This window comes from Protopterus annectens, chromosome 3.part0, assembly GCF_019279795.1.
Source record: "Protopterus annectens isolate FY-2018-M chromosome 3.part0, PAN1.0, whole genome shotgun sequence".
Classification (NCBI taxonomy): domain Eukaryota; kingdom Metazoa; phylum Chordata; order Ceratodontiformes; family Protopteridae; genus Protopterus; species Protopterus annectens.
Genome location: NC_056731.1, coordinates 1,948,347,727 through 1,948,367,133, shown reverse-complemented (window position 1 = coordinate 1,948,367,133; position 19,407 = coordinate 1,948,347,727). Strand labels below are relative to the sequence as shown.

The 19,407-nt window shown below is 42.6% G+C and overlaps 1 protein-coding gene across 1 annotated transcript in view; it reads left to right on the top strand.

Annotated features, from left to right (window-relative positions):
* SETD2 (SET domain containing 2, histone lysine methyltransferase) overlaps positions 1 to 19,407 on the top strand; it is a 3,532,865-nt gene that overhangs the window by 3,352,679 nt on the left and 160,779 nt on the right. Inside the window, exon 26 of the mRNA XM_044066027.1 lies at positions 496 to 576. Coding sequence (XP_043921962.1) covers positions 496 to 576 — 81 coding nt within the window. The remainder of the gene's footprint in view (positions 1 to 495; positions 577 to 19,407) is intronic.

Sequence of the window (19,407 nt, the reverse complement as noted above, 5' to 3'; positions counted from 1 at the left end):
ACATGACTGCATTTGCTAGCAGCATCATTCAGTGAAGTACTTCAAAATGGAACCATCTCTGGCCTCCCCGTGAGATGCTGTTGTGGCAAGAATAACTCCCATATTCTTCTTGATTAAGACACAATTTTTCCCTCCCCTTACTAACCCTCTGGTACTTCAACCATTGTAAGAACCAGTATCACCAGCAGCTCTGAACTGCCTGCCACAGTGCCAGCCAACCAGTTTTCTAATTGTAACAGTTGTGCTGTGTGTAAGACGCATTGAAAATGATTCTTCCTCTGCTTTTCTGTAATGACCTCCTCTCGTAAACTGTGCTGAGCATTTTTTTTTGGTTCTTTTGTTCTGCAGTGTTAATGATGTTTTAGTTTCTCCGAAGATTTGCCCTTTGTGATGTGCAGTAGGACTTTCTGGTCAGGAAAGAAGTTTATAAAAAGTATTTTATTTATATTACCTTATTAGCAGTGAATTCATTCTTAACCTTTGTTTCACTTCTAGACACCAGTGAAGGCCAAAACTGCAGAAGCAGATACCTCAAGTGAGTTAGCTAAGCGGAGCAAAGAATTGTTTAGGAAAGAGGTAAGATAACACTTATTTTTTTTTAGGAACTAGATTGTCCATTTTATCTTACTTCCTAACACACTAAAAGAATGGATGAAATTGGTGATACATTAGTCACTGAAAATGCAGACTGATAAGGAGATTAATACCACACTAGACTGCACTGTATCAGGATAAGGAAAGTTGGACAAAAGCACATTTAAGTTAATATAATGTGATCTTGGATGCTGGGGTGGGGGAGTGGTGTAAAAGTGTACTGATTTTATTAAATGTATAGTTAAGTAATTTCCCTTCTTTTGCAAAGGTGGATATCTGTATCAGTATTCCTTGTCTTAAGATAGGGACACTGTTTAAATAAATTCTCTTGAAAGATGAGATAAAATGAAGAAAGGCATGGAAAATGTTGAGTTATTTTGAATCTGTAGAATTAACTTGTTTTTTCCATTAGGAAATGCTTTCATTGAAAGACATGAAGACGGCAGCTGAAGGCAGATGGCCAGTAGAACTCTGCGCATTGCAATGTCCATTTTTATCACTGTTGCAGTATTCTTTAAACCTGGGGTATCCTGCCAAGGATAGCCTAATGTCCAGCCAGCATACCAAAGCGTTTATACCTTCCTGGCTTCATACATCAGGCATATGTCCTACTCGCAAGGTATAAGGTATATATGTGATGTATGGACTGCTTTGCCATGAGTCTTAAAGCAACTTCTGAGTTTGGTCTGTATGCAGTTCACTGAGCTGGTTCTTTTACCGAGCTTCTGATCCCGCTATTTCCATGTCCACAGGTAGGCCATCCAAACTATTTCCTCTTCAAGCTTTTTGCTTTCTTATAAGAACAGCCGTGCTATGCAGAGGTATGGAAAAAATTGGATTCTTCTGCTACTTTGGCTTTTAGAGCCATTAATTATCAGACCCACATGACCAGATGTGGCCTGGCTCTTCTGCCCCAGCTAGGGGGAGTTTTGAATGATGTGCATGACTCAGATCGTAAAACTTCTGCTTGCTTTCTCTTGAGTTCTGCCTCTCAGCTCGCCGTTCCTTCATATGATGCAGCTGATGTTTCTTCTGGGGCAGCTCTGTCTGGTTTTGTCATGAATTGATATTCCTGGTTGCACCTGCAAACTTTTCCTGAGGAATATTAAAGCCAAGCATTTAGAATCTGCCTTAGATAATCAGAAATCTATTTGCACTGCTGCTGCTGCAGAATTATTTAAAACCCTGCAAAATAAGGGCCAGGTTATGCAGGACCTCAGACAAATGTTTCTCCTGTACTCAAGTTCCAGATAAACCATCCTTCAAAATCTTCCTTTGCACATGGACAGCCTAGACAAACTGCTAGAGATAATGGTATTTTAAGCAGATTTTCCCAGATAAGCCCACTCGAGTTCTAGAGGCCAAAAGCCTTTTTTCCCTAATAAATCTGCCTCTGACATCCATTCTCCAATTCTGCTCATCCAGTTTTCTGTGTCCCTCAGGCAAACCCTTTCTTCCCCCATTTGGCAACAGATAACCACAGATACATGGGTTCTATCTCTAACATCCAACATGGTTATTTTATGGCTTGGAAGTCCCTTTTTCCATTTGTGTTCCTCAGCTGACTCCTTGCCGGCTTCCTCATTTTCTTGTGGTCTTATGAGATCTGGTTGAGCAAGGAACCATACAACTGTTCTCTTGTCTCAACAGAGAACACATTTTTATTCCAGAATGTTTCTGGTTCCCAGTAAGGAGGGAATGCGGAGGACCATTCTGGACCAGTCCTGTCTCAATACTTTTCTCAGTGTTCTTTCCTTCAGGATGTTTTCTCTTAAGTCCATTTTCCCTCTTTTGCTTCCCCATAATTTTCTAGTCTCCGTGGATTTGAAGGAAACTTACTCCAAATTCCTATTCAGTCTCTCTTCAGGAAGTGTTTACATTTCTCTGTTTCTTCCTCAGATTATCAGTTCTCCTCTTTGTGTTTTGGTCTTTCTGTTGAACCAAGGGTATTTACCAAATGTCTAGCCCTCATGATAGCTTTCTGCAGATTTTAGGGAATCCAAATATTCCCTTCTCTGGATGACCTGATTAAACCCCCCTCTCAGCAGCTCCTGCTTCAGACTGTACACTTCACTATGCTGCTGTTGTGTAGTGTGGGATTCACTCTGTCTCAAAAACTCCATGCTGACTCCCTCTGAGGAACAAGTATTTTGGGGTTGCAGAATTCAGAACATTCCAGTTATGGCTTCTCTTCTGCCTTTCCAAGGTCCTCGCTTTGACTACTCATTTCCAGCCTCCTTTTCCAGTTTTTTTGCATGGGGATTTCTGTGAGCCCCTGGGGTTCATGGCATCCACCATTCCCATGGATCATTTTGCCAAGCTTCACATGAACTTCCAATATGTCCAATCTGTTTTGCTCTAGCACTGCTACCCTCTGTAGTTTCCAATCCTTCTGTTACTCTGTATCAAACTCTAGTTCCACTGGTGGATTTGGCAGATCCCCTAAATCCAAGTCTGCCTTTTTTTTCTCGAGAGCTTACAGTCAAGGTTGGGGGAGCTTCCTGCAACAGTCAAGAGTCCAGGGTCTTTGGTCTCATCAGCTGATATCAAACCACTTCAGTATTTGAGATGAGGGCTCTAGACCTAACTCTTTAGGCCTTTCACTCCTTTTAGATTCCAAGTTCACTACAGGTTTTCACAGAAAATACCACAGTGATGTAGTACCTCAAAAAGAAAGAGGGCCCATAATCTTATCTGTACAAGCTGGCTCTTCAGACTTGGGTTTTAGCAACCTGTCATCATTTGATTTTTCAGGTGCTTTGTATTTTTTTCCATGGTATTGCTCTGATCTAAATGGACCTTTTTCAGACTCTGCCCAGGAGTGGTGTCTGGTTAAGTGACGTGCTTAAAATCGCACCTTTAGGAAATGGAGGCTGAAAGAATCAAACCTTGCATCACTGGACCCACAGGACAGCTTGTTTATCGTTCCTTAATTAATCCTTTAAGCCAGCTGTCGGGCATCTCTTTACATCGGCTTATATCCCTTCAGAGCACAATCAAATAGCAGACTCTTTGAGAAGATCAGGATATCATCATGAGCAGTTGCTTCACATAGAGGTGTTTTCTGCACATTGTGTATTGGCAGGGTACTCCATAGGTCTCAACCTCTTAAGAGGTCAATGTGGAACACAGATCCTGACAATGTGTGATAAACAGGCAAAATCTGGAACACGCTATATTCACACTGTGCGAAAACACACCATTTCCACAGTGCCAAGCTGAAGTGGTCTTTCATGCAAAATCAGTAAGTTGAAGTATATATGAACCATAAGTCTGGCCACATTTTGGAAGAGACATTTAATTTTTAAACAAGTCTGAACATTTTGCATGCAACTATATGAATTAGCTGTGGTAAGTGACTTAAATAACTGCTGTCTCAGTGCATGTCTGGGGGAGATGTTTGGTCGCCAACATCAGTCACAGTACCTCTCTGTAGTGATGAAATTTGTAGATTTATAGATGCACTATGAACATTTAGCAGTCTAGCATACCTTCTCATCCCTACCTCAAAAGACAGCCACCTTCTGTGTACCTTGTGATGTAACACTGGAATGAATGGAAAAAAAACAGAACGCAGTAACACAAATTTGTTTCCGTCAGACAAACAGTCCCAAACATTTGGCACATGTATGCACACCTGATGTTCATAGGTTAGAAATATAAACACAAATGGATTCCTACCCTAACAAGCTTGTTTAAACTCAGTGAAGATGAAAGCCAAATCATTATAAGCAAAGTATTTGTTCAGTCAAAAACGGTAAAGTGCTGGAAATGTGTGGTAGCTGCAAAATAAACTGATATACAATAGGCTGGACTCATTTCTTATTTTTTGGCTAATAGATTTAGAACCTAATTGCTGACTCACTTTTGACCTGGTTTGTGATTACATTTTTTGTTTTTGCATCTGTAATTCTAATAAAAAGCATGGTCATTCCTGAGCAGGCAATAGCTATTAAGGTTAGGAGTCTTTTAAAATCAGTAAATGAGCCATGGATTAAAAAGCAGTCTATAGTTTGCAAACCATTTCTATGGGTTCAGTTTTAAGTCATATCGAGTACTTTGAGTAGATAGATGTACTGGGTCGAAGGTGTAATGAATTAACCTGTATATGTTGTAAACTCTTATGGTTTACCTACGCCTGTTTATGAACTATAACAGATGAGTAAGCATGTTACTATATGTATATATATATATATATATATATATATATATATATGTGTGTGTGTGTGTGTGTGATAAATGATTTATACATGACCAGGACAGTTTGCACTTGTGAGCAAAACACAAGTGGTTAATTTGCAAGATGTGTGCAAACCAGCATCACAAATGGTGGGTTGGTAATTACATGGGGACTCCACAAATGGTGGGGTGGTAATTACATGGGAGAACTCCACTGCTAGATTTGGGAACATCACATTTTACTTTCAGTGATGTCCATAGTGGGTAAAATCCGACTTACTCGTACATTTGTGACGCATCTCTACATTGTTATCCATTTTAACTGGCTGTAAACAGATAGTATAATGCCACATTTTATTTTACCCTTTAGGTCAGCATTTCTTCCTATGGAAGAAACTATTTCCAATAGCTTTAAGGAGGAAGAAATAAAGAATGAATCAGCTTAGCTCTTTAGTTACATGGGATGAAACAACTTGCCCAAATGCACTGTATAATGACGAAAGCGACATAAAACACACATTTTAAAGCATTCAAAAGAACATTCATAAAATATGCACAAACATAAATTAGTTACAACCCTATAATTATCTAAAACATTAATAGTATGTATGCATTGAAATAACGTTATTGATGCTCAGCGAATTATGGCACTTGCAACTAATATGTACATAATAGAAATTAATAATGTGGTCCAATATGTGTAGCAGACCAGTTCTACATCTTTTTAACGTGACTGTATTGTGATTCCTTTTTGAAATGTATTTTATTTGAGCTTTACTGTATGTGGTGGAATCCCGGCCTCAGGAACACTTTGTTGATTGGCTCATATACTGGGATTGCAATTGGCTGTAATTGCGGTATACAAGCCAATCAAAAACCTTGTAGCACAGCCAGTTCTGTTCAACGAGGAACAGCGAAGCGGTTATTTGATCGGTTTGTATACCGCAATGCCAATTGGCAACAATTGCGGTATACTAACCAATCAAAATTTGTGTAGTGGAGCCAAAGCTGTTCAGTGTGGAACAGCGGAACAGTGCACTAGTTAAGGGCTGAATGCGGTGCATTCCGCATAATCTGGAGCACTTGCTTGCCCAGGGGTACTCCTCAAGTAGACTTTTTGCCTACCTTCTGAACACACAGCTTCCTGTGTTCTGTTCCAGAGTTCCAAATGCACTAGCTTGAAAAGTGCCTGGCATGTCTTTTTCTTGGAAGAGGGGTGTTCCTGTATGCATGTCCTCCTCTTCTACTTCCTAGGATGTTACACAAGGTCATGTGGGGCACACCCAGAATCTTGCTGGTGACTCCATTTTGGCCCAAACAGCATTGGTTTCTCTTTCATTTTCACCTGGCCAGGGGCAATCATCACAGCGTACCACAAAGGATGGAGCTTCTCATACAAGAGAAGGGGTCTCTCATTCACCCTTACTTATCCTCACTTCATCTGACAATTTGGGTGATATGGTGCTTCAGGTTTTGCAGAAGGCTAGAAAGTCATACGTGGTTAAATGGAAGAGATTTTTTATTTGTCTCAAGCATGACAACGACCCTTTTTTTCTGGGGGGTCCCTATCATCCTTTGTGTGGAATGCTCAATACTGGATTGGCATATTCTTCTGTTAAAGCAAATTTGTCAGCAATTTCTGCCTGTCTGCTTGGAGTCCACCTGTGGCTTCTAGTTTTGAAGTCAAACAATTTTTAAAAGGTTTCCTTCATATCAGGCCCTCAATAATGCCTGTTTCTCTTCCTTGGGACCTTAATTTTATTCTTGAAAAACTGACTCCTTCCCTTCTTGAGCCTGACCTTTCTTCTTTGCTGCAGTATTGTACTTGGAAGACTGTATTGTTGGTGGCTCTTAACTTCTATCAAGAGAATTTCTGAGCTCAAAGCCCTTATGGTTGTTCCTGTTTTCGTTTTTCATAAGGACAGGGGGTCTGTTCATACTAATCCTCCTTTTGTTGCCAGGGTGGTTAAGGATTTGTCCTTGAAATAGCATATTCTTCCTTCTATTTTGCTTCTTCACAGTCTGCTGGTGAGGAGAGTACAATACACCTTGGATTTACATAGACAGCTCAGGCATTACTAAGACTAAATGCATCAGAAAATCTGAGCAACTTTTTGTTTCCTTTCATGCCAGGAAATTGGGTTTGGCAGTGTCTGAGCAAGCTATCTCCTCCTGGACTCTCAAGGCCATTTCCTTTTGTTATACTTTTCATGGCAAGCAGCTCTCCTCTTCTGTTTGTACTCATTCTGCTGGTACTTTTTTAAGGGGCTGGATTCTAGATCCATCTTAGAAGTGGATGCTTGGTCTTCTGTCTAAACATTTACCATTTATTGTAACTTGGATATTTCCAAGGCAAGAGCAAGATTTGCTGGGGCTATCATTCATGGATTGTGGAGGGCTGTTCCCTACCTTTCACCTTCCATGCTTTACAGTAGCTTGTGTACTCTCCCAGGTATAAAGGATACTGCAGCAGTGATCAGGAAAGACATAGTACAGTTATCAAAGATTTTACCATAACAGTTGATGTCCTACTGTTTTCGACCCATCCCTCCTGCCCCTATTCTTTTTCTGTTGCTCTACTTCTGACCGAAGGGTTTCTTCTTTCATCCTTATTTCCTTCTATTTGCCATCCTGGATGGGCATATTTTTCTGGGATTGCTCTGGTTCCCTGGTGCACTTCAGCCCTAAGTGTTAGACATTTGTACGTCACATATGTGTCTTATTCCTTGAATGTATAAGACACCAGTAAGGTATAAAGGCTTTGGTATGCTTACTGGACATTAGGCTATCCTTGACAGGATATCCCAGGTATAAGGAATATTGCAGTGGTGAGCAGTAGGTCATCTACTGTTTATGGTAAGATCTTGCGCGGTCATACTTTCTAAATGAAGTGTACAAAGGTTCCCGCTATGTTGATAGCTGTTTTGTGTGTTGTGTTTTTTGTTTAAATTGCTGGCAAGCTGTCTACAGGTGCAAGCAATTAATCTTCAGAGAAGTGCAATATTTAAATTTACTGCAGATTGCAGTTCAGTGAAAAGTAAATAAATTCTGAAATTTGGGGAAGTGAATCGGAAATAGTAGCCTTCCCAGCAGTGTTAATACCTTGTGTACTGTTATATTAAATATATTAGTTTACTTTTGCTTAAAGGTAGCCGGTGCATTTTTTAGGGCTAAAAGTTAATGTTATCTGAAAATGTGCAAGCTGTTTTTCAAATCTGAGAGGGGAACAGAGTTAAAAATACAGACAACAATCGGTGGAAGAGGGTACGCAGACTGTAGCATGCACTTTAACATGGATAACCTTAATTTTTTATGTAGAATTACGCCTGTGTGGCTGTCAACTTGGGGCAGTTGCCCCTGTCTGGAGAGTGAAACTTCATTTGTTTAAAATGTATATTTTTGTGTGTGGTCTAGATTAACTATGTGAATAGGGGGGTGGGGGTTGTATAAATATATTTATGTTTTTGTTTGAGGAGTTTTCATTAGAGCAGACATCTTAAAAAATGACATAGGTTCAAATGGAGATGAAAAGAAAGAACTGAAGTACAATTGGGCAGTACTTTACTCCCTAAAGTCTTCCTCTTCTCAGTTCATATACTGGATGGCAACACTTTCCCTTTTTATTGACTGCTGATTTTCAGGAATTGCTGCAAATAGAAAAAGAGAATTATTTAGTCATGCTGCAGGATAAAATTCATATCATTCCCTCCTTCCTGCTGAGAAGGGCCTTCCTTTCCCCTAGAATAGGAGTATTGTTCACAAACTGATTGTGACTTAGATTCTTCAGTCAGGGGCCCTAGACAGTGTTTTTCTGTAGGAACAAGGAATATATTTTATTCAATGCTTTATGTGGACTCCCATAAGAGATGCCCTTTGGAAGTATATTGTAGATCTGTCCAGAATGAACAGATTCATTAAAGGAGAACTGCACCCACAGATTCAATTTTTTTTAAATTTCATCATGGTTTGGTGTTTCCTACATTTTAAAACCACTCGGGACTATTTATAGGATGTTCTTCATCTCACATTGCTGCAGTCCTTACACTTGGGTAGTCCGCTGTCCTCGGTCGGCCCGAATATCAAAGTATAAGGCTGACGTCGGTCAAGGCGCATTAGACTGACATCAGGACGTCCGGGTACAAATGCGCATGACCGACGTCATATCCTCAGTCTTTTTTGCCGCATGGTCCGATGCAGAAGCAGCGTTGCAAGTGCCGTTCGGCGTTCTGAAATTTTTCGAATTCGGAGTTTCAGACCGAGTCAAAGTTGGCTAAGTACCCCGTTGGGGAATATTTTAGTTTTTTCTTGCCTCAGTGGTTTACCGGATGTCAGAAATAGTGAATAACTGTATTTCTTATGGGAAACAGATACCGCATAGAGATTATCATACTTTGTGTATTCCTTGTTTAGGGCCTGAGCACGACGTTGTTGGGTGTCGCTTTTGTGCTAGATTCAATAAGCGCACTATTAAGAGAAGGTTAGATTGTGCCAGGTTAGTCTTCGGGAAGCGGTGCAATTATAATATGCCGTCGGATGCTCCGACGTCCGCTTCTTCGAAGAAGCGCAAGGACAAAGCAGCTAAGCCCAGGCAAGAAGAGCCGTCCGTACCGGACGCCGGTTCTTTAGAGGTGTTGGTGGAGCCGGGGGTTCCACCGGAGGTTTCTCTGGAGTCCCAGGGGGAGACTTTGTTATTGCAGGATGTGGCCTCTCAGGAGGCAGGTCAGGCTGAAGGGGCTTCTCAGGTTACTGTACTCCCCTCCCTTCCTAGGGTGGTTAGGCCCTCTCCTTCTGTTTCCAAGGCTTCTCCCAGAGGCAGGCCAGGTTTAGCTTCAGTTGGTGTCACTCCTAGTTCTTCAGGATCTGTGCCCAAGAAGCATATGCTTAAAATGGCAGAAGATTTGATTACTTTGATTAGAGGTTCTTTGCCCCCTCCTGATAAGAGACCTAGGGTGGAACCTGAGTTGGGGAGTTCTGAGCAGGCTTCGGATGTTTCAGAGTCTTCGGCTGAAGACTTGCAGGAGTATTCTCCTTATTCTGATTCTGATGTGGATGATTCTACTCTTTCTGCTTCTCCTCCTGAGGATTTTTCTTTTTCAGAGACTCTTCATTCCATGAGGGAGCATTTTAAGTGGGAAGGTCAGGACTTCTCTGATTCCAGGAAAAGACTTAGGGAATTTTGTTTTACCCCAGCACAGGCCTTTGGCTATACCTCCTGTTCTGGATGTTGTGGAAGATGTGTTTGCAGAGGCTTCTCTTAATCCTGATTCTTTGCCTCCTGCTCCTGTTAAACCGGATAGGTATTACAGGGTGCCTGAAGCTCATAAGTATCTTTTTAAGAGTCCTAGGGCGGACCCAGAAACTGTTAGTCAGGGACCTAAGGGTGTTAAGGCTTCTGTTGTTAAAAATCCGGTTCCTCCAGATAAAGAGGCCAGGGCTTTGGATAGATGGGGAAAGAAAGTCTATACTTCTTCCACCTAGCTATGAGGGCTTTGAATTGCCAGTTTCACATGTTGAAATACCAAAACTATCTACTTTCTCAATTGAAGTCTAAGGTAGATGCTCTGGCGGAAGGTATTGAGTGTAAAGAGTTACAAGATTTAGTGCATGTTTCTGAACAGGTGGGTAAGCATTCTTTGCAATGTGGTTTTGATGCTGTACAGGCCTCGTCTAGGGTGGCTGCCACTGGGTCAGTTCTTCGCAGGCACGCCTGGCTGAGGGATCAGAATTTATCTGACCATGTTAAGACAAGGATTTTAGATGCTCCTTTACAGTCTGATGTGTTGTTTGGTTCACCTGTTGAGGCAGTCTTAAAGAAAATGGAAGACAAGGCTAAGTCTATGCAGACTGTTAAAGATTTTGCAGGTTCAGCCTCCAAGTTTAGTAGAAATTGGCCTACCAAGGGGTGGACGTATCCGTCTTATGATTCCCAGTCTAGGGGTAGATCTAGACGTGGTAGGGGCAGAGCTCAGGGCTCTTTCAGGCCTAGAACAGGGAGTTCACCTGCACAGTCTTCGGGTGAGGGCAGGGCTCAGTCCTTTCGTAAACAGACCCAATGACCTACCTGTTGAGCTCCCAGAGCCTTCTGCCTGGCAGCACCTTTGGGAGGAAGGTTGGCACTTTTCAAGGAAAATTGGAGTTTAATTACCCAAGACAGATGGGTATTGGATATCATACACCAAGGTTACAGGTTTTATTTCCATACCTTGCCTCCTTTCAAAGGCATGCCAGACGTTCCTCCTCAGCAAAGAATAGAGGCTCACAAACAAATTTCTCTGCTACTTCAAATAGGGGCCATACAGCCGGTCCCTATGCCAGAAGTGGGCCTAGGATTTTACTCTCCCCTGTTCCTAGTACCAAAGAAGGGGAACACGTGGAGACCAATTTTGGATTTATCTATCCTCAACACTTATCTGGACATTCCCAAGTTCAAAATGTTGACGTTACAACAGCTTTTACCTCTGCTGGGCAAAGATCATTGGATGGTAACTTTGGATCTCAAGGAGGCTTACCTTCATGTTCCTATCAGACTGAGTTGCAGGAAGTATCTGCGTTTTGGGCTGGGACTTCTCATTATCAGTTCTCTGCATTGCCCTTTGGCTTATCTACTGCCCAGAGTGTTCACGAAAGTTCTGGCTCCAGTGATAGCTTTCTTCAGGCTAAAAGGAATACAGATCTATCCTTATTTGGACGATTGCCTGATTCTGGCTCAAGGAAGGACGAGCTTCTTCATCATTTGGAATATGTGATAGCAGTGCTAAGATGCCTGGGGTATTCTGTGAACGAAATAAAGTCCAGTCTAGTACCCTCTCAGGACATGTGCTTTCTGGGTGTAAGACTGAATACAGCATCCCAGATGGCCTTTTTGACCCCGGACAAACAAAAGAATCTTTCCCTTTACTTTCATCAATTGTCTCATCAGTCCAGGCTGACTGCAAGGACAGTCCTTCAAGCCTTGGGGTTCATGGCATCTTGTATTCTGGTGCTTCCCAATGCCAAACTGCATATGAGGAAGCTGCAATGGTATCTCAAAAATGTATGGACACAGCACTTCCAGGATCTGGACACTGTCATTCAAATAATACCTTGCATTCAAAAGGAATTTTTGTGGTGGGCTCAGGAATGTCACCTAAACAAGGGACTCTCTGTGACCCGGCCAGAGGCGAGTCAGATTCTAACGACAGATGCCTCAGACAAAGCTTGGGGAGCTCATCTAAATGGAAAGTGGATACAAGACACGTGGCTTGCCAGACTACAACATCTACATATCAACTTGAAGGAGATGTTAGCAGTCCAGTTTGCCTTACTAGCTTTCAAGGATTTACTTCTTCCAGGGCAGGTGTTGATTCTAACAGACAACACAACTGTCATGTGGTACATCAACAAGCAAGGGGGAACACATTCTTATCCTCTATGCAGGCAAGCAATGATTTTGTGGGAGACTGCTCTCAGTTTACAGCTAAATCTTCAGGCAAGGTTTCTGCCGGAAGCACAGAACTCCTTAGCAGATGTGTTGAGCAGACGAATTATGGATCCCCACGAGTGGAAATTGGATCCTCATGTATTTCAGAAATTGACAGTGTCATGGGGAACTCCAGACATAGATCTGTTCGCTTCTCCACTAAACCACCAGCTGCCAAAGTTTTGCACCTAAAAGGTTTCATCCCACAGCTTGGAAAGTGGATGCTCTTTCTTTCAATTGGAGCAATCTTCATGTGTATGCCTTTCCACCTCTGCCTCTCCTCCCAAAGGTACTTCTAAAGGTCAGACAGGACAAGCCAAAGATGATTTTAATAGCTCCAGATTGGCCTCGACAGCACTGGTACCCATTACTGAGAAGTCTGGTACGGAGCCTCCATGGCCTTTGCCTTGATTCCACACCTGTTGTCTCAGGAGAACGGTCATTTACTCAATGTCAAGCTTCACTCTCTTCACCTAACAGCCTGGCATATTCTGTTTTGAACCATAGAGGGTCTCAACTTCCACAGCAAGTTTTGAATGTTATTTTGGAAGCTAGAAGGCCTAGTACAAGGAAAGTGTACGCAGATAAATGGAAGAGATTTTTATTTTGGAGTGCAGCAAAGGATTTTGATGTTTCTGAGCCTAATTTAAGTGTGGCTCTTCAATATCTTACTGAGTTACTGGACAAAGGTTTGTCCTTCTCTCCTATTAAGGTTCATGCTGCAGCAATTTCGGCTCACTATGACTGTGACCCACCATTGTTTTCTCATCCTTTGTTCAAGCAATTTCTTAGAGGGGCAAAGAATATAAGACCCCCACGTAGAGCTCCTACTCCTGCTTGGGATCTCAATTTTGTGTTGGAGAAACTCACTCTACAACCTTTTGAGTCTGCAGCTACTACCGAGTTGAAATATTTATCATGGAAGACTGCTTTTTTGTTGGCCATTACCTCTGCAAGAAGGGTTTCTGAATTGCAGGCCCTTATGGCGTTGAGCCTTTCTTAATTTTCCATAAGGATAGGGTATCTTTGCACTAATCCTTCCTTTATGCCTAAAGTGGTTTCTAGTGTGGCTTTAAACCAAACTATTCATTTGCCTACTTTTATGCAAATCCCCAAAATAAAGGGGAAAAGATTTTGCACACTTTAGATGTACACAGGCAGTTGCGATATTATTTGAGCAGAACTAAAGGGTTCAGGCAGTCTCAGCAGTTATTTGTTTCTTTTGCTTTGAGTTCTCAGGGCAAGCCTGTGTCAAAACAAACTATTTCTAAGTGGATTGGGTTTTGCATTGCTTTCTGTTATTCCCATCATGGTAAGGAGATTCCAGCTGGGATTAGGCCTCATTCCACTAGGGCTACTGCCACTTCGACAGCTTTTTTAAGGGGGGTGGCAACTAAAGATATTTTGGAGGCAGCTGCTTGGAGTTCAGTGCATACTTTCTCTAAGCATTATCACCTTCCACTTTACTCTAAGTCTAGGGCTGGTTTTGCCACTGCTATTTTACAGGGCATTTTGGCAGCTCCTGCTTCTTTATAGTTTTGCCATCCTCCCTTACCTCTGCTTTGGGATTCTACCCAAGTGTAAGGACTGCAGCAATGTGAGATGAAGAACATAGTACAGTTTTGTACCTACCATAAATGTAGATGTTTGAAGATCCACATTGCTGCAGTCCAATTTACCCTCCCTCTTTCCCCTCTGTAGTTAGAGGCGGTTGTGTGGGTTGGGTTGTAAATATTGTGTATATTGTATATATTGTACATATTATTCGTGCAAGGGTGGTTGGTTGGTTGTTTGCTGTCTTTTGGTTTTGACCTTTCTTTTTAGGGTCTTCTGACATCTGGGGCAAGAAAAGACTGAGGATATGACGTCGGTCATGCGCATTTGTACCCTGACGTCCTGATGTCAGTCTAATGCGCCTTGACCGACGTCAGCCTTATACTTTGATATTCGGGCCGACCGAGGACAGCGGACTACCCAAGTGTAAGGACTGCAGCAATGTGGATCTTCGAACATCTACATTTATGGTAGGTACAAAACTGTACTTTTTAAAATATTTTTATACGTAATTGCTGAGTCTGACCACATGTCGTCTAGCATCTTGAAGTGATCCTGATTGTTTAGTCTGCCTCTAGGTATCCCCCAATGCAGTGTCTGTTAAAAAAAAAAAAAAATTACATCACACAGGCCTCTTTCTTCCTAAAGCTCGTGTCACTGCATTGATTTTACATGCATACACTGCTGTCTTTCAATCACTATTAACATTTCATGCCGTTCAATGACACAGAACAGACTTTGAGTGCTTATTACTGCTTTTTAGAATGGCTGAATCATGCTACTTTTACTCATCACTCATCCCCCTTCACACCCAACTTCCCTAGCTGTCAAAGTGCTAAGGGTAATTTGAGCTATTACCTGCTGTGATTGACTGCTCACAGCAGGAGACTTGACTCGTGTACATACTGTTTCCTTGTTCTAACCTTTACTTTCTGTATGGGCAGGGGAAGGACCAGGGAGCTGTGACATCACAGCATGGGTGGGTTTTTAGCACGATCGTGGTGATATCAGTTTGGGGAGGGAATTAGCCCTGACAGTTCGGGTTCTTCCCCGGCTCCTGCTTCAGGTGGCGGTCCTTCACGGTGGGTTGTGACCTCTGTTCCAAGGTTCTTTCTCTGTTCCAGGCTCCCATCCCTCTTCAGTGGGGCCTGCCTTCCAGGTCATAGTGAGGTTATAGAGAGGGCATTAGCCTCTACGGGCTCTCAGTCTGCCCCTTCTGAATCGGAGTGTCACATGTCTGTACCTTCTGTCCCAGAGCTACCACCATCTTCCAAGTCAGGACAGTGAACACTGAAGCTGCAAGTTACCCCTGTACAGGGCCCTTCCTTCTTCGGAGTCTTCTTCAGACATTCCCACTGAGGAACCATCCCGAAAGATGTGCAAGAGGAGGCACTTACATTCCCCAGAAGAATCTGTCACAGAAGACATGGACTTCAATGAGGTGGCAGGTTCCCCGGTCACCCCCGGAAGATGTCTCCTGTAGGGGAATCTGGAGATCCTAAAACAGAGGGGTGATTGGAAGCCCAAAGACCCATCTTCTGAGGAATCCGTGTATTTGCAAGCTTTTGGTGCTCACCTATCTACTTCTTGAGTGACTCTGCTTGCTGACTTCCTTATTAAATTGATTGTGCAATGGGAGTGGAATGCCCCTGATTCCGTATAGCCGACTCCCTGGAGACCAGACAAAATCTTATCAACTCCCAAAGATCACCAATATTGGGCAAAAAGTTTAGCAGTAGATGCTATGGTGGTGGCGGTGCCACCAAGAAGGTACTTGTCAATGAGAGTACCACTGTCCACCCTCCTGAGAGTCTAGGACGATGGACAGATTTAGAAAAGCATGTCTATGATTCATCGACCTTCTCCCCAAGGTCCTTGAATTTCATGGCACACTTTACTAGACTCCAGAGGGATCTGATTAAGGAGTTATCAGATACCTTTGCTGGAGCTGTGTCTGATGAGGTGCAGGATAAAGTTATCTCTGAACTGGACATCCTGGAGTCTATATCAAACTCATCCATGCAGCTCATCGCAGGTGCGGCTGAGGGGAAAAACAGAGAAGTGGGTTCAGGCATTGCCGTAAGGCATCATGCCTAGATGCATTTGTGTGAGCTCGCAGTGCCTTTCAAGTCTTCCTTAATCAATGCTCCTTTTGCCAGATCATCCATGTTTGGCCCCAAAGTCAGACACAGTAGCCAGGTGCGAAAAAGACGGAAAGACCTTTTCTGCTTTGGGCATTCATTTTTCTACTCCTAAGCGATCCTACTTCAGGAATCAGGAGTGGGAAGATGTGGATCAGGAATTCCTAAGGCCCTTTTCAAGACCCCATGTGGCAGTAACTCCCCTCAGGACAGGGGGAAGCTCTAGTGGAAGACTCTAATCCCTTGGCAGAGGTGGCCTGAGACTACTCCTCTGGCCATCTCTACCAGCATTCCTGAAAGGAGGCCCGATTGCTTACCTTGGGAAGCAGTCGGGGGATGACTTTCACTGAACTTGACAGCCTGACGACAAATAACTTCCGATACTTGGGTGCAGAAAGTCATTAACGGAGGTCATCATATCCCCTTTATTCTTTTTCCAAGATCACAAGGAAGAGTCCCCGATGTACCACCTAGTCAGAAGGATCAAGCAGCCTTGGAGATTCAAAAGCTGCTAGAAAAAAGGGTCATCCAAGAAGTCCCACCAGACCAGATAGGATCCAGATTTTATTCGGGGTTCTTTTTCATGCCAAAAAAGACAAGGGACTGGAGACCAATATTGGATCTGAGCCTTCTGAACAAGTTTGTTCAACAAACAAAATTCGGGATGGTGACTGTTTAGTCTGTACTTCCCTTTCTAGGGAAAAACTATTGGATGTGCTCTATAGACCTTTAAGACGTGTATTACCACATAAAAAAGGACAAACGCTGAAGAAGGTTTCTGTGCTTTTGGCTAGGAGCCAGTCATTTCCAGTTCAGAGTGCTGCCCTTTGGTCTCACCATAGCCCCCAGGGTGTTCACCAAATGCATCGCAGCAGTCACAGCTCACTTGAGACTAAACGGATTCCGGGTGTTTCCTTATTTAGACGATTGGCTCCTCACTGCCCCCACCAGCCGTCTACTGTGTCAAGCCACAAATTTCATCCTGCACCTTTTCAACTTTTTGGGCATCACAGTCAACAGAGAAAAATCCCAGCTGACTCCCAACACAAGACCTAGAGTTTATAGGAGCTGGCCTCAATACAATCTCTTGCGTAGCTTCTCTCCCTCTTCAGAGACTGCAAGAGATAAGGTCTTAAGTACAGTTGATCATGTCCAAAGACATGGCTTCTACATTTGTAGGTCTTTCTTCTGCTGCACTATTTGGCTGCAAACTTGATCTGAGGTAATGGAGAGAGGGACGCTGTGGGGTGTAGAGTCTTAGCTCGAGTTTTTTTTTTTTTTTTTGGCTTGTGTGAGCTGTTTAACGACCAAGCTGGTTCTAAGGATCGGAACAGAGCCCCATTTGTCAAGAATGAATGAAAATCAACAGCAGAGATGGAACGTTATGATACTAACAACTTCATTTTTAGTACCAGCATATGTAGCAGCTTCAGAACACATGTCATCAAGATAGAGAAGCCTTTTAGGAGGCGATACAGAGAACCATTAAATTGTTTGCCTCTTCAGCCCAAGATTTTCCGTAGGAGTCCCCAGACTGAGCCTCACCCTAGAAAGAATAAGGGTGTTCCTGGAAGCCCTTCTGCATACTGAATAGTAGAAATTCTTCCCTCAAAAAAAAAAAGAAAAGAAAACTTTGCAAATAAGATAGTTCTTCTAGTATACCAGCAATAGAAGGGCAGTGATAGCATTGTTCCTAAAAGCTTGGAGCTCTTTATTAGCCTCCATCCTCATTGATTCCCTTGGTCAGTATATACACATGAGGAAAATCCAGACCTACTTGGAAAGGCTTTTTGCAGCAGCACATGTAGCCATTAGGAAAGCCTGTGCTCTTGATCTCCTCCATTAAGGAGGGATTTAAGTAGTAGTTCCCAACAGACACTGAAGATCCTGGGGATGCCCTTTGTAGTCACAGGGAACTCGCAATAACTTACAGATGCCTTGGATTGAGCTTTTGCGAGTCTGTATGGGAGTCCTGAAAGTGCAGGCATCTGGAGGATACCATGTTCAGAAGACGTATCAATTTCGAGGAAATTATGCCCTTTATTCTAGTCCTAGAGATTTTCTAGACAAATCTAACAGCTAGGAACCCTGTTAACTACAAAATCACCACTACCATGGAATCGGGGAGCATGTAGTTAAGTGACATTTTATTGTTGTGGTGTCTGTTAATTTATTGTTTCACTGAATACATTACTTATTTACTTTTGTGTGTGTGTGTGTGTGTGTGTGTGTGTGTGTGTGTGTGTGTGTGTAAAACAGCCATTTCATTTATATGACAAAATTTTGTTTGGTTTGTTTCAATATTTTATGTTTAACTGAACTGCAACTGCTTTTTTTGCCCATTCCTGATTGCACTTTTTAAGTAATGGAGTGGGATGGGCTTTTGATGTAGGCGGTATCTGGCGTTTCATCACAGTTGTACAGCCATGGAATTAAAGGAGGTACCTGGTGTGGGTCTATATTAAATCATCGAACGCTTAGAAAAGCGAATGGTGATTTATCGACCCCATATAAGCGAAAGCTTACAAACTCAAACGCTTAGAACAGCGATTTTTTTTTATTCCAAGGGAAAAAATCTCTGTTTTAAAAAAAAAAAAAAAACACTTAAAGCATAACATAAAGTGGGGGGCTGTGCCCCCCACACCCCCCTACTTAAATATACCAACTCTGAGATCGCACTACAGTGACGAAAATGGCAAAGTAACGGACACGACCAAGAGATTTCTTTCCCAGGGAAAGAATTCGCTTATATGCCGCTTCGTCATTTTGCCTTTTTGTCTTTTCAAGTTCGACCAAGATGCATTCGAAGGAATGCGTCTTCGGTCATCTAATAGGAACCCCCTGGTGTTGCTCCCCTACAGAACCATTGATCTGATATTAATCTTCATTCATTCCTTACTGATGAGTTATCGGTTTCGTCCTTGGAACCGAGCCGGCCTTATACCAAGCTCGCGTCAGCCAAAACTCTCGAGCCAAGATCCGACCCAGAATGGCTCTGCTCCCTATTACGTCAGATCTCATTTGCTGCTTTGCTATACAGCCATGTCAAGCCATTCTCTCTCAGCTAAGTGAATATTTTTTTGAAAGTTTCTATATTGCTAGTGCTTTAAAAGTTTCAATTGGTTACTGTTTCTATAATCCTACCCTATCGTAACTTTAAGACTCTCTCCCTTTAGTTTTCTGCCCCCTTCATTACCCTTTTCTTGCCTTTGAGGTAACTCTTCATTACCATCATTGGTAATCCTTCCCTTCTCTCTTTTTGCCCTTCTAGGTAGCTTTCTTAACTCCTTGGTACTGTCGTTCTTCTCCACATCATTATGTCGGGCAAGAAATGTGTTGGTTTCAGTGTAAGGATTGCGGCTGTAAGTTACCGATTTCTGATGGCCATGATTTATGTGTCTATTGCTTGAATGTCTCCCACCTTTCAGTGGATCCCCCCATGTGGGATTTGTAGAAATTTTTTGACCAGGACTCTCAATG